Source organism: Plecotus auritus (genome assembly GCF_963455305.1).
Source record: "Plecotus auritus genome assembly, chromosome: 4".
Taxonomy (NCBI): Eukaryota; Metazoa; Chordata; class Mammalia; order Chiroptera; family Vespertilionidae; genus Plecotus; species Plecotus auritus.
The window spans coordinates 99,987,398-100,001,495 of record NC_137775.1 but is presented as its reverse complement, the minus strand read 5'-3'; the positions used below and the strand labels follow the sequence as shown (position 1 = coordinate 100,001,495).

At 63.3% G+C, this 14,098-nt stretch overlaps 1 protein-coding gene across 1 annotated transcript in view; it reads left to right on the top strand.

The window, feature by feature from the left end:
• ITPR3 (inositol 1,4,5-trisphosphate receptor type 3) overlaps positions 1-14,098 on the top strand; it is a 67,067-nt gene that overhangs the window by 40,418 nt on the left and 12,551 nt on the right. The window contains exons 17-35 of the mRNA XM_080666748.1: positions 1,074-1,193; positions 1,637-1,819; positions 2,671-2,922; positions 3,007-3,151; positions 3,667-3,808; positions 4,469-4,668; positions 5,756-5,885; positions 6,325-6,382; positions 7,259-7,424; positions 8,292-8,456; positions 8,530-8,604; positions 8,985-9,110; positions 9,999-10,121; positions 10,209-10,409; positions 11,247-11,498; positions 11,750-11,875; positions 11,967-12,092; positions 13,231-13,351; positions 13,763-13,953. Coding sequence (XP_080522874.1) covers positions 1,074-1,193; positions 1,637-1,819; positions 2,671-2,922; positions 3,007-3,151; positions 3,667-3,808; positions 4,469-4,668; positions 5,756-5,885; positions 6,325-6,382; positions 7,259-7,424; positions 8,292-8,456; positions 8,530-8,604; positions 8,985-9,110; positions 9,999-10,121; positions 10,209-10,409; positions 11,247-11,498; positions 11,750-11,875; positions 11,967-12,092; positions 13,231-13,351; positions 13,763-13,953 — 2,902 coding nt within the window. The remainder of the gene's footprint in view (positions 1-1,073; positions 1,194-1,636; positions 1,820-2,670; positions 2,923-3,006; positions 3,152-3,666; positions 3,809-4,468; positions 4,669-5,755; positions 5,886-6,324; positions 6,383-7,258; positions 7,425-8,291; positions 8,457-8,529; positions 8,605-8,984; positions 9,111-9,998; positions 10,122-10,208; positions 10,410-11,246; positions 11,499-11,749; positions 11,876-11,966; positions 12,093-13,230; positions 13,352-13,762; positions 13,954-14,098) is intronic.

The following is a 14,098-nucleotide window of genomic DNA, read 5'->3' as shown; positions in this document are numbered from 1 at the left end:
CGCCCTCCCCGCTGCCCCCCCCTCCAACCCTCATCCCTGCCCAGCCCAGCTCAGCCGCCCTCCCCGCTGCCCCCCTCCCTCCAACCCTCATCCCTGCCCAGCCCAGATCAGCCGCCCTCCCCGCTGCCCCCCTCCCTCCAACCCTCACCCCTGCCCAGCCCAGGTCAGCCGCCCTCCCCGCTGCCCCCCCTCCCTCCAACCCTCACCCCTGCCCAGCCCAGCTCAGCCGCCCTCCCCGCTGCCCCCCTCCCTCCAACCCTCATCCCTGCCCAGCCCAGCTCAGCCGCCCTCCCCGCTGCCCCCCTCCCTCCAACCCTCATCCCTGCCTAGCCCAGCTCAGCCGCCCTCCCCGCTGCCCCCCTCCCTCCAACCCTCACCCCTGCCCAGCCCAGGTCAGCCGCCCTCCCCACTACCCCCCCTCCCTTCAACCCTCACCCCTGCCCAGCCCAGGTCAGCCGCCCTCCCCACTGCACCCCCCCATCCCTTACCCCTGCCCAGCCCAGATCAGCCGCCCTACCCACTGCCCCCCCCTCCAACCCTCACCCCTGCCCAGCCCAGCTCAGCCGCCCTCCCTGCTGCCCCCCTCCACCCCCACCCTTGTTCAGCCCAGGTCAGTCGCCCTCCCTGCTGCCCCCCCTCCACCCCCACCCTTGTTCAGCCCAGCTCAGCCTCCCTCCCCGCTGCCCCTCCTTCCCTCCAACCCTCACCCCTGCCCAGCCCAGCTCAGCCGCCCTCCCTGCTGCCCCTCCTTCCCTCCAACCCTCACCCCTGCCCAGCCCAGCTCAGCCGCCCTCCCTGCTGCCCCTCCTTCCCTCCAACCCTCACCCCTGCCCAGCCCAGATCAGCCGCCCTCCCTGCTGCCCCCCCTCCACCCCCACCCTTGTTCAGCCCAGGTCAGTCGCCCTCCCTGCTGCCCCCCCTCCACCCCCACCCTTGTTCAGCCCAGGTCAGTCGCCCTCCCCACTGCCCCCCCCTCCAACCCTCACCCCTGCCCAGTTTGGGGAGGGAGCCTGTGCAGCCACTGGGGAAGGGGAGCTGCTCTGAGCCCCTCCCCACCCCTGTCGTCACCCCAGGTTCCTGGACTACCTCTCCGACCTATGTGTGTCCAACCACATCGCCATCCCCGTCACCCAGGAGCTCATCTGCAAGTGTGTGCTGGACCCCAAGAACAGCGACATTCTCATCCAGACCGAGTGAGCAGGCACGATGTCCCCCGTCCGTGGCGTCCCACCCCAGCCAGCACCCTGCCTGGCTCCCGGCCGCCTCAGAGCTTGGAGCCCGTCTGGGTTCAGGCTGTAATTGGCACCCAACGCTCTCTGCAGACATGTACCTAGTGCCTGCTGTGTGCCCAGCTCTATGCTGGCACGGGGGGAGGGTAAAGGGGCACAGGAGAAGGAGCCAAGGCCCTGCCCTCAAGAAGCTCACGGTTTGCTTGGGGTCCCAGCGGGAGGTGGGTCCCCATGGCAGGCAGCATGGGAGCCGGGCTGGCTCTGGGCCAAGCCCCAGGGGGAGAAGACAATGCGGCCGGGCTGCTCCAGGTGGGCTCTGGCGTGGAGTCCCACCCTGGCCCCGCTCCCGGTGATGGCCGGCTCCCGGTGATGGCCGGCTCCCGGTGATGGCCGGCCGTGGTCTGCAGGCTTCGGCCCGTGAAGGAGATGGCCCAGGCCCACGAGTACCTGACCATCGAGTACTCTGAGGAGGAAGTGTGGCTCACCTGGACCGACAAGAACAACGAGCACCACGAGAAGAGCGTGAGGCAGCTGGCCCAGGAGGCGCGGGCCGGCAATGCCCACGACGAGAACGTGCTCAGCTACTACAGGTGCCCGCCCTCCCCCCAGTGGTCTGTGCCCTGGGGCTGCCTCAGGAGGGCGCAGCCGCCCTGCTGGGGAGAGCTCCCCAGCCTCCGCGGGGCCTCCTGCCTGCACCTGCCCGCAGCACAGCCTCACCAGGGAGGCTCCCCGAGGAGCACTGGGTGACCCCGAGGCCAGGCTCAGCTCAGAGACAGGCCTGGAAGAAACCCAAACCTGCCTCCACACACACGTTTTAAAACAAGGATAGTTCATAACACGTATCAGACGTTCGCTGTCTACCAGGCATGCTCCCAGCCCGTCACCCATCATTCACCCAAACCTCAGGCCCCTGTGAGGCAGGGACTGTCCTCACCCTCAGCGAAGTTCAGGAGACAGGCACAGAGAGGTAAAGGAACTTACCTGAGGGCACAGAGCTGTGAGCAGTGAGCACGGAGCCCCTGGTAGGGAAGGCAGGGCTGAGGACCAAGAAGAGGGCGTGACGTCACCCCTGCCCAACAGCTTCCTATACCCACCCCCCTCCCAGGCCTGCCCTCACCCTGCCCGAGGCTGGTTCCTCACGCACTCTCTCCTTGCACATCCCAGCCTTGCTCTCAGCCGTCCTCTTCCTACAAACGCCTGTCTTGGCTGAGCCAGAAAGCGCTTGCATCCTTAGCAAGTTGGGAGAGATTTGCAAACACCCATAAGTCCAGGCATTTTCCATCACCTCTCGCTCAGGATTGTGCTCTGTCTGTGACAGTGGCTGGTGCCTGGTGTAGCCCAAGCCCCTTTGCCACTTTCTCAACCGTCCCTCAAGCCCAGGCCCTGCCAGCAGCCCTTGCTAGCCCCGCTGCCAGGCCCTCACCATGCCCCCTGCACGCAGGTACCAGCTGAAGCTCTTTGCCCGCATGTGCCTGGACCGGCAGTACCTGGCCATCCACGAGATCTCTCAGCAGCTGGGCGTCGACCTGATCTTCCTGTGCATGGCCGACGAGATGCTGCCCTTCGACCTGCGCGCCTCCTTCTGCCACCTGATGCTGCACGTGCATGTGGACCGCGACCCCCAGGAGCTGGTCACGCCTGTCAAGTTTGCCCGCCTCTGGACTGAGATCCCCACGGCCATCACCATCAAGGAGTGAGAGGGGTGGGGAGAGCGGGCCGGGCACGGCTGGGATGGGCGGGCCTCAGGGACCCTCAGCCTCACTGCCCCCACCCTCAGCTATGATTCCAACCTCAACGCCGCCCGAGATGACAAGAAGAACAAGTTCGCCAGCACCATGGAGTTCGTGGAGGACTACCTCAACAATGTGGTCAGCGAGGCCGTGCCCTTTGCCAATGAGGACAAGAACAAGCTCACCTTCGAGGTGGGCGGGACTCCTGCTTGCTCGGCTCTAGGCCTTGATGTGCCCAGGGGTGGGCGGTGGGGTCCCTACCTTCACTTCCCTCAGCAGCCCAGCAGTGCAGGGGCGCAGACTGCGAGGCTCCCCAGAAGAGAGGCTTCTCCTGGCCTGGGAGAAGGGTGCTTCCCCCTAGTCCCCTCCCCTCATAAGCCTGGGCTGGGTCACAGGCCACTGCCAGGAGCTACCCCCCACGTCCTGCATTTCTGCCCTATCTCCCCCACAGTAGCCTCTTTTGCAGGCCTCTCTTCCTCAGTAACCCACTGGGGTTGGGCAGCCCTTGTCTGGGACCCTCGGTTCCATGTTCATGCAGCCCCACAGCTGCAAAGGAACCTGACCCCATTACACCACCAGAGCCCTGGCTTCCCGGAGCTGGACCACCTGTCCCGAGGCCCCGCCTATCATGCCCAGACACGCCCATCGCGCTCAGGCCCCGCCCACACTCACCCCCCCCCCCCGCCCCCGCCCGTCCCTCTTTGCAGGTGGTCAGCCTGGCGCACAATCTCATCTACTTCGGCTTCTACAGCTTCAGCGAGCTGCTGCGGCTCACACGTACACTGCTCAGCATCATCGACTGTGTGCAGGGCCCGCCGGCCATCCTGCAGGCCTATGAGGACTCGGGCGGTGAGCCTGCCCACACAGGCACCTGTGCCCACCTCAGTGCCTCCTTCTCCTCTTAGCACCAGAAGTCCTCTCCGATCAACCCTCCCTCCCCGTGCAGCCTGCCTCCTGGCTCTGCTGTGAGGGGGGTCTTTCAGCCCAATCCCTTCACCAGCAGGGCCCCCTGCTCAGGTGCTGTGGAGACCCTGGTGCAGCTTTGTCTTGAGGGAGGAGGGGAGACACTGGCCCTGCCTAGGGAGCTCCTGGTCCGAAGAGGGAGACACAGTCCTGCCATTGGGGAGTGTGAGGAGCAAGGGGCAGCCTGAGGGACGAGCCACAGCCCTGCCCTTAGAGACACCCCCAGGCGGTGTAAACAAACAGTGCACAGCGACGGGCACCTGGCCCTTAGTGCTCTCCTCTCTGCGGCCGCAGCCCCTGCCCTGTAGCAGCTCTCATGATGCCACATGAGAGTTCTCACTGGCCTCCCCACACCTCACCTTCCCGGGCCCTCCCTTTTCCAGATTTGGCTCCAAGCTCACCTCCCAGGGAGCCTTCCTGGGTCAGCCTGGCCCCTTCCTTGCGGGGCTTTGCCCTGCAGCTGATGGGGACGGAGTCAGACGGGTGGGGTGTGTGGGGGTGGCTGCTGTGCACCCTCCGTGACCCCCTCTGTTCTCCACGCCTCAGGCAAGAACGTGCGGCGGTCCATCCAGGGCGTGGGCCACATGATGTCCACCATGGTGCTGAACCGCAAGCAGTCTGTCTTTGGAGCCCCCAGCCTGCCTGCCGGGGCCGGGGCTGCTGAGCCACTGGACAGAAGCAAGTTCGAGGAGAATGAGGACATTGTGGTGATGGAGACCAAGCTGAAGATCCTGGAGATCCTGCAGGTGCCAGGCGGGCGGGAGCGCGGTGGGAGGTGTCGGGAATGGGCAGGAGGGTGCGTGGGTCTGGGGAGGTGGGTGGGTGAATCCCCTTAGATCACAGTGTCGCATGAGGGTCGCTGTGCAGCCAGGGTCCTCACAGTGCGGTCCTGGGTCCAGCAGTATCAGCCCCCCAAACCCCCAGGGGACTTATAAATGCAGGTTTGCGGGTGCTGCCCCAGACTTAGGGACCAGAACACAGTCTGGGCTGTGACAAGTCCTCCCGCGATTCTGGCTCCACCCCACTGTACAGGAGGGGAAAGTATAGGGGGAGGGGCTTTTCCCAGTCACACAGGTTTTGAAGTGGAGCCAGAGATTGGAGAGCCAGCGTCCTGGCGGGCAGACAGTCTTCCCTCCTTGGGTCTCCTCTGAGATGCCCCAGCAACACTGGGGAGGGGGCTGGTAGGGCCTTGAGGAGGATTAGGACCCTTGCTTTTACCTTGCTGCCCCCAGAGGATGGGAAGAGAAATGCAGTGACCTTCAGGGCAACCCAGTGGGCAGGACCTGCTCAGGGGAGTCAGAGGAGGGGCTCTGACTCCCAGGCCTGGGCTTCCAGGCCTGAGTCCTGGGTGTGGCCAGACGCTCTGTGCCCCATGAGGATGCAGTCAGTCGGGGTGTGTGCAAACTGTGTCCTCACTCCCACCCCACAGTGACCTCTGGCCTCCTCACAGTCCCCGGTTTCCCCACCTGCCCCGGGGAACTTAGGCCCACTTGGCAGGGCAGGCTGGAAGGACACGAGCTGGCCTTCAGACCCGGGGAGCTCCATTCCCTCTCCTGTCAGCATCCGGCTAGGGAAAGAGGCTAAGTGGTTTCGGGGGGTCTTGCCTCATTCTGAGAGGAGGTATAGGAACTGGGGAGAGGGCGCCCTGAGCCTCCCTGGGGAGAAGGGTCTTGATTGTTTTGGTTGTGATGTCCCATGATACCCCCAAAGAGCTGTGCTGAGACCCCGAATGCTGGAGCTCATTCGGGGTGCCTGTCACCCCCCAGGGCCCCAGGAGCAGGACTGGCTTCCTGTCTCAGCCCAGTCCTCACCCCACCCTCTCCCCTTCTCCAGTTCATCCTCAACGTCCGCCTGGATTACCGCATCTCCTACCTGCTGTCCGTCTTCAAGAAGGAGTTTGTGGAGGTGTTTCCCATGCAGGACAGTGGGGCCGACGGCACAGCCCCTGCCTTCGACTCCACCAGTGAGCCCACCCGCCTCCCCCATCCACACAGCTGTGGGTGGAGCCTGGGGTCAGCTCCCAGACCTGCCTGTTTCCCAACCTGCAAAGGCCTCCGTCCCCATAGTCTCACTTAATTGCCACAGTGAGGGGAGAGGTCAGGAACCAGTCCCTTCATTCCTTAAATGAGGCCACAGAGGGGCAGGAATTTGCCCTAAATCATAGCCAGCTAGGACCTGAGCCAGACCCAGACCCCAGCCCAGGCTCTGCTCATCCTCGCAGGACAGGGCTGCGCAGCCCGTTCCCTGGATGGTCCCCCCGACACAGGGAGGGCAGGCAGAGGGACTGCCGCCCAACCAGGTGTAGAAGGGGTGGTTTGGGTGTCTCCCTCTCCCTCACCCTGTTCTCCATCTTTCCTGCACCTGGCTCCACCTGCCCCGTCCGCCCCTCTTACTCCCCACAGCTGCCAACATGAACCTGGATCGCATCGGGGAGCAGGCGGAGGCCATGTTTGGAGTGGGGTGAGGCCAGGGGTGAAATGGGGGGTTGGGTGTGGGTAGGCTAGGTAAGAGCAATGCAGGCCTGAGACCCCTGGGGTGGGCTGCATTTCCCAAGGCTGGGCTGGGCCCCCCCCGCCATCCCCTGGCTTTCTGCTCTGACCCTCCCTTGTCTGCCCAACCCGGTGACAGGCGAGTGTGGTCATGGCCCTGCTCCCCGAGGGCATGTGCGCCTCTGCACCAGGACGTGGCCAGGAGGGACGTGTTCCCCCCGCCGCTGCAGAGGCTGGGGTGGGAGGGTTGCCCAGGAGTGGGCTCGCCCATTTCCGTGCCACGCCCTTGTGTCTCGCGAAGCCTTTGCGCCCTCTGAGGTGGCATTTTTAAATTCATCATGTAAAGCACATGAAATGACTAGTGGCATGAGATACAGTCATCAAAACACGGAGGAGAACACATTTGCGTGCCAGCTCCCTCGGCCTGGCTCTGAGCGCACTAAGCAGCATTAAGTAACAAGCCCTGCGGGGACTGGCACCGTCCCCCAGCAGCAGTGGTGCCGGCGATACTCCGCGATCTGTCACACTCCAAGGTGACGGGAAACATCTGGGGCTTTATTGATGCCAGCGTCACAAGTACCACCATCTTTTCTCATTGAAGGAAGTGCTGCATTAGGTTAGAGGTTGATAAAGACGTTTCCCCCGTCTGTGTTCAGGGCCCCAGCTTCTGTCCACAAATGCCCACGAAGCTCTGCTTCCGGCTCAATCAAGGGGAGCCCCGTGGGACCTGGGTGGGCGGGGGGTCCTGCGGTGAGAAAACATCAGTAGTTCTAACAAATACTGCACTGGGCGCCGGGTCTGCCTGACGGGTGGCCAGGAGCGAGCCAGTCGTGCCCACGCTCCGCAGGAAGACCAGCAGCATGCTGGAGGTGGACGACGAGGGCGGCCGCACGTTCCTGCGCGTGCTCATCCACCTCACCATGCACGACTACCCGCCGCTCGTCTCAGGGGCCCTGCAGCTGCTCTTCAAGCACTTCAGCCAGCGCCAGGAGGCCATGCACACCTTCAAGCAGGTGCTGGCCCGCTCAGCCCGGCCCTCAGGGGGCGGGGGGAGGGCCCGAGGACCGCCTGCACCGAGCAGGCAGGCTGCCCTGGCCACACGCCGCCTGCGTGGGGCACTGGGGGTTAGGGGTGATGGAGGAGGAGCTCACAGCACGTTTGGGTTCTTGGCCTTGCTGTGCTCCGTAAGTCTTGGGTACTTTCATCTCAGCCTGGCTCACGGCCTGTCATTTCTGATGCTGTGGACAGAGCTTGATAGCTGGCAAGCTCTATCTTGCGCGTCTTTGCTAAGTGCTTCACATCAGGGCTGGTGCGCAGTCAGCCCTCAGCAGGGCTTCATTACTGTGAGGTGGTGTGGTCTCTGTGGCTCCCTGTGGAATGCGGCTGGCATTTAACAGGTGCTTGCTGTGTACCAGCCCTGGGTGTTGGACTTGCGTTTATGGAATTCTGGCAGCAGCCCTGGCAACGTGGTCACTGTCCGCTCCTGTTTTACCGAGGGGGTGGTCGGGGCCAGGGGCCTTCCTCCCTCACCCACTGACCCCGAGTGGGGAAGGTGGGAGGGAGCAGCACTCAGTGATGCCAGTACGCTCTGCCCCGCCCCGGTCAGGGTCCTAGTGAACAAGTGAACAAGTGGCAGGCCACAGCCGAGGGATGCGAGGCAGTGAGTGACTGAAGCCAGGGATGAGGCAGCTCACGGCAGGGACTGCAAGGAGGCTGCAGCCATCGGGGAGGCTTCTTGGAGGCGGTGGGCTTATAAACGTGGAGGGGAATGATGGTGGAGCGGAGACGCCAGGAGCAGAAGCCTGAACAGGACAGGACAGGGTGTCTGTGAGGCGGTGGGCCTGGGCCGCCGTCTCACAGGCAGAGCCCCCCACCTGCAGGTGCAGCTGCTGATCTCCGCCCAGGACGTGGAGAACTACAAGGTGATCAAGGCGGAGCTGGACCGGCTGCGGACCATGGTGGAGAAGTCGGAGCTGTGGGTGGACAAGAAGGGCAGCGGCAAGGGCGAGGAGGTGGAAGCGGGCACCGCCAAAGACAAGAAGGAGGTGTGTGGGGTGCGGAGAGCATGCCAGGGCCCTGGGAGGCTGGGCCGGGCTGACCCTGCCCTTGTGCCCCTAGCGGCCCACGGACGAGGAAGGCTTCGCACCCCCGCCGGGGGAGAAGAGCAGTGAGAACTACCAGATCGTCAAGGGCGTGAGTGCGAGGTCCCCGGGGAAGGGTCGGCGGCCCTGGAGCTCCGGGGGCCGGCTCTCCTGCCTCCCAGCTCTGCTGGCCACCGGCCCTCACAGTAGACGTCTTCCAGCTTTCCTCTCATGTTAAAACAACCGCCGAGGTCCAGATGGGACTGCTGGGAGCTGGAGGAATGGAATGAAATTCCCCTGCAGTCACATCCTTCTCTGTACTTCACGGGTGGGGTTGGGTGTGAGTCCCCTGCCTTGTTTTCATGACCTGAGTCAGTGGCTACGGCTCCTTCCCCTTCCTGTCCCCGACATGCACTGGGACTGCTGTGGTGGGCTGGGGGAGGGGAGGCCGGCGGAGGAGGGAGGGGCCCTGGCTCACACCGCTCCCCCCAGATCCTGGAGCGGCTGAACAAGATGTGCGGCGTTGGGGAGCAGATGAGGAAGAAGCAGCAGCGGCTGCTCAAGAACATGGATGCCCACAAGGTCATGCTGGACTTGCTGCAGATCCCCTATGACAAGGTGACCCCAACTTCTGCCCAGCTTCACCCTTAACCCCGACCCAGCCCAAACCACTAATCCCCAGTGCTGACCTCACTGTATTCATCCTGACCTGTCCCCAACACACCTGACCCCTCATAGCATTTCAACCTTTGACCCTCTGTCCTCATCCTGATCCACTTTGACCTTGATTTGACCCCAGCCTCACTCTGATTCTTGACCCTGACCCAGCTTCTATCTTCTTCTTTGGTCTAATCCTGATCATTTCAGCTTCATCTTAACTTTTGACTCTCAGCCTCTCCCTGACCCATAATGTCAACTCAGGCCTCAGCCTGGCTCCTGACTTTGGCGCCTCACCCTAACCCTCCTCCTGGCCCCTGATTCCAAACTTAGCCCTATCTCAGTCTTTGACCTTTCCACCCTCACCTTGGCTGACCTTGATCTTTTAAAAAATATATGTATACTTATTGATTTCAGAGAAGAAGGGGGAGAGAGAGAGAGAGAGAGAGAAAGAGAGAAACATCAATGATGAGAGAATAATTGATCGGCTGCCTCCTGCACGCCCCACACTGGGGATCTAGCCCACAACCCAGGCATGTGCCCTGACCAGGAGTCGAACCATGACCTCCTGGTTCATAGGTCGATACTCAACCACTGAGCCACACCAGCCGGGCTGGCCTTGGTGTTGATATGTCTCAAGCCTCTGACTCTTGACTCTGACATCATCCTGGTGTTCACCTGACCTTGACCCCTTAGCCTTGCTCCCCGACTCCAGCCTCCTCTGCCTCTCTGCCCCTCACATTGCCATATGCTGACCTGCAGCCCCAGCTTTCACCTTGAACCCAAGCCCTGACCCACCCCCACCTGTCCTCCTGTGAGCGCCCAGCACCCTCTTCCCTCTGTGCCCAGGGCGATGCCAAGATGATGGAGATCCTGCGTTACACACACCAGTTCCTGCAGAAGTTCTGTGCAGGGAACCCCGGCAACCAGGCCCTGCTGCACAAGCACCTGCATCTCTTCCTCACTCCGGGGGTGAGGGGCGGGCCAGGGTGGGGTGGGCGCGGGCAGGCGGGCAGGCGGCCTGGACCCCTCTGACTTCTGTCGGACACCTACACCCAGCTCCTGGAGGCAGAGACCATGCAGCACATCTTCCTGAACAACTACCAGCTGTGCTCAGAGGTCAGCGAGCCGGTGCTGCAGCACTTTGTGCACCTGCTGGCCACCCACGGGCGCCACGTGCAATACCTGGACTTCCTGCACACCGTCATCAAGGCCGAGGGCAAGTACGTCAAGAAGTGCCAGGACATGATCATGACTGAGGTGAGGGGGCCCGGGGCTCATGGGACTCGGGTGGCCATGGAGAGGGGCTCAGATGGTGACACACAGACGTGGGTGGCCACGGAAGGGGCTCTGGGTGCTGGGAGGGGCCGCAGAGGCAGGCGGAGCAGAGGTCAGGTGGGGCCAGTAGAACTCAGACAACGGGCCTGAACGCAAACACTGTCATGTATTATCACTGACTTACCAGTCCTCACGCACCCGTGCCGAGGACCTTGTGTCCCTGGGGAGTCAGTGGAGTATAAGTTTGGGAGTGGGGACGTGGACTCTGGGGTGGGGGGCTCGGTCCATATTCTTTGTGCTCGTTGCCAGGGCCCCAGCATGTGGCACATAGTAGGTACTCAGTAAACACCTGATGGCTGAAGGCATGCAGGGTGGGGGCTGTCTCCATCGGGCTTCATCCAGCGCGGGGCGGGCAGGGGAAAGGAGCCACACTGGTGTGCGCTCAGGGAACTTGCGAAGGACATGCGTGTGCTGTGTCGTGCCATCATCCATTGCTGGTGCATTACTGTGGGTAACGTAATCGCTCACATGAGCAGATGCGGCATGTGCCCTGGACGGTTTACCTCACACGCCGTGGGAACACGGCAGGGAGGCGGTGATCTGGGCGGGGCTGGGATTAGAAAGGGCTTCCTGGAGGAGGCGCCTCTGAGACCAGCCCAAGTGGGGCGCCTTTTCCCAGCGGAAGAGGGGGAGCTTTCTGGGCCCAGGGTTCAGTGTCCCTGATGGCCAGGGAAGGTTTCCTGAGTGTCGAGTAAGTGCAGGAGGGGTGGCTCAGGGCCCGTTGGACCGAGGGTTCCGACGCGCCCCTCCTGCCTGCAGCTGACCAACGCGGGAGATGACGTGGTCGTGTTCTACAACGACAAGGCCTCGCTGGCCCACCTGCTGGACATGATGAAGGCCGCCCGGGACGGCGTGGAGGACCACAGCCCACTCATGTACCACATCTCCCTGGTGGACCTGCTGGCCGCCTGCGCTGAGGGCAAGAACGTCTACACGGAGATCAAGTGCACCTCCCTGCTGCCCCTGGAGGACGTGGTGTCTGTGGTGACACACGAGGACTGCATCACGGAGGTGGCTGTGTCCACGCGGGAACTGACAGGGAGGGCGCTGGGGCAGGGAGGCCGCAGGGACTGGTGCTGGCACCGGGCCGAGCAGCCTTTCAGCCCCGGGAGGTGAAGGAAGTGGGCAGCGGACAGGATGGGAAGTGTGGGAGAGTGGTGGGGATGTGGGCAGAAAGTGGGGTGTCGGGGGTGGATGAAGTGCAGATGAGCGCCCGGGCGGGTGGCCTGCGCGCCTGACCTCCGCCCGCCGCCCACCGCCAGGTGAAGATGGCCTATGTGAACTTCGTGAACCACTGCTACGTGGACACCGAGGTGGAGATGAAGGAGATCTACACCAGCAACCACATCTGGACGCTCTTCGAGAACTTCACCCTGGACATGGCTCGGGTCTGTCCCTGGGGCGCGGCCTGCGGTGGTTGGGCCCGGCCTTCCGGGTGGCATGGAGGGCCGTGTGGGACACGGGCATCTCTGCGCCCAGGTGTGCAGCAAGCGGGAGAAGCGCCTGGCCGACCCCACACTGGAAAAGTACGTGCTGAGCGTCGTGCTGGACACCATCAGCGCCTTCTTCAGCTCCCCGTTCTCCGAGAACAGCACCTCCCTGCAGGTGAGCGTCACCGCCCACCGCAGCCCTGCGTGGGGAGGGGCTCAGCATCCGTGTTTACATTTGCTTGTCATGCGTAAAGGCTATACAAGAATCTACGCTGGTAACACATTCCCCCCAAGTTCCCTGTTTCAGACAGCAAACACTTATGTTACTGTGGTCACGTTCTACAAGGAACACTTTGGCCTCAGGACTGTGCTCAGGGCTGAAGTGGGACCTCTCCGCAGAGCAGTACTTCCTCGCTCACTCGGGATGGTGGGTGCTGGTGCCAGGGACACCTGGCTGCGCTGCCTCACCCACTGGAGGCAGGTGGCACGCTTCCCACAGTGGACAGCAGAGCCAGAGCCGGGGGTGGGAGAGTGACAGTGAGCTGGCGTGGACCATGGTGTCCCTGACGGGATAGGTAGACCGGCCAGTGCGCAAGCTTCCACTGAGCCCCAGCCCCAGCCCATGCCGACTTCATAGCCCAGAGCCCTGGAATGGAAGGGCCGGGCTTCCCGGAGGAAGGTGCCACCACACCCAAGTCACATAGGAATCCCGGAAGGAAGCCAGTGAAAGGGCCTGCCCATGGGGGGGGGGGGGGGGGAGAGGGGCGGCGCAGTGGGCAGGGCCGCGGAGGGTGGCCAGAAAACTGCTGGTCCCCTCACAGCAAGAGTGGGTGTACTTGGACACCGTGTCTGGGCCCCAGGACCTCTCTGGGCTGGGGGACTCTGGTCATTAGTATCAGTGTCCCCTGCCCCTTACCGGCCCCTGGCAGAGTGGGCGAGTGGAGGCGTGGGGTCAGACGGAGGGAGAGTGGGGTGAGTGGAGGCGTGGGGTCAGAGGGAGGGAGAGACTTCTCAGTGTATGCCTTTTTATTACCTTTAAACCAGGCAAACATGTCAGCTTTGCCCAGCATTATTTTATTTAAAAAGCTTCCTAAAGGAAGAAAAGGGTCAGCAACGGGCTACAAGGCCAGACCTGGACCTGGGGCGTTCTCCAGGGCTGCTGTGGGCAGTGGGCAGGCTGTGCACTGCGAGAAAGGGGTGCCTTCTCCCAACTGGCACAGACACAGGCCGTGCCGGTCTCAGGGGCTCTGGTGCCCGGGCGGGGCTGCCCAGGGAGGAGGCAGGCCGGCTGCAGCGAGCATTGCTTCTCGCAGACACACCAGACGATTGTGGTGCAGCTGCTGCAGTCCACCACTCGGCTGCTCGAGTGCCCGTGGCTGCAGCAGCAGCACAAGGGCTCAGTGGAGGCCTGCATCCGGACCCTGGCCATGGTGGGTGAGTGCCCTCGGCGCCCCAGGGTGCCTGCCCACAGTAGACACGTTTGTCCCTAAGCGCCCCCATCCCCTGCTCCCAGGCGCTTCTCAGTAAGTCCTTCTTGGTGTCTAACTGCCACGTTGGCAGTGGGAGAAGGTGTTCTCCCCCGAGTCTGTCCCGGAGGAGAAGGCTGGGTGGCCGTCCTCATGGCAGGGTTGGGGGGGGAGTGGGGCAGGAGAGGGGCAGGGATCCAGGGTGAAATTAAAGAGGCAGAAACCCCCTCTTTTACCCAACCAGAAGAGGGCACCTCATCCAAGTGGGGCCAGGGTGGGGGTCCCTGCACCCAGAGCCTCGGTGCAGTTCACCTTGTCCCCAGCAGGCAGCCCTGGCTCTGGCCCCTCCGGCTGGCTCAGCTCCCTCCTCTCCCCTCAGCCAAGGGCCGGGGCATCTCGCTGCCCATGGACCTGGATGCCCACATCAGCTTGCTGCTCAGCAGTGGTGCCAGCTGTGTGGCTGCCGCCCAGCGGAACGCTTCCAACTACAAGGCGGCCACACGGGCCTTCCCGCGCGTCATCCCCACTGCCAACCAGTGGGACTACAAGAACATCATCGAGAAACTGCAGGTGGGGTGGGGCGGCCACGGGAATTGGGGGAGGGCGGATGCCGGAGGAGCACCCCTTTCTGTGCTGCCCACGCCCTCCTCGGGCTGCACATTGCAGGAGAACCCGGGGCCCGCCAGTGGGGTTGGTGCTCACGCGGGGTCAGGAC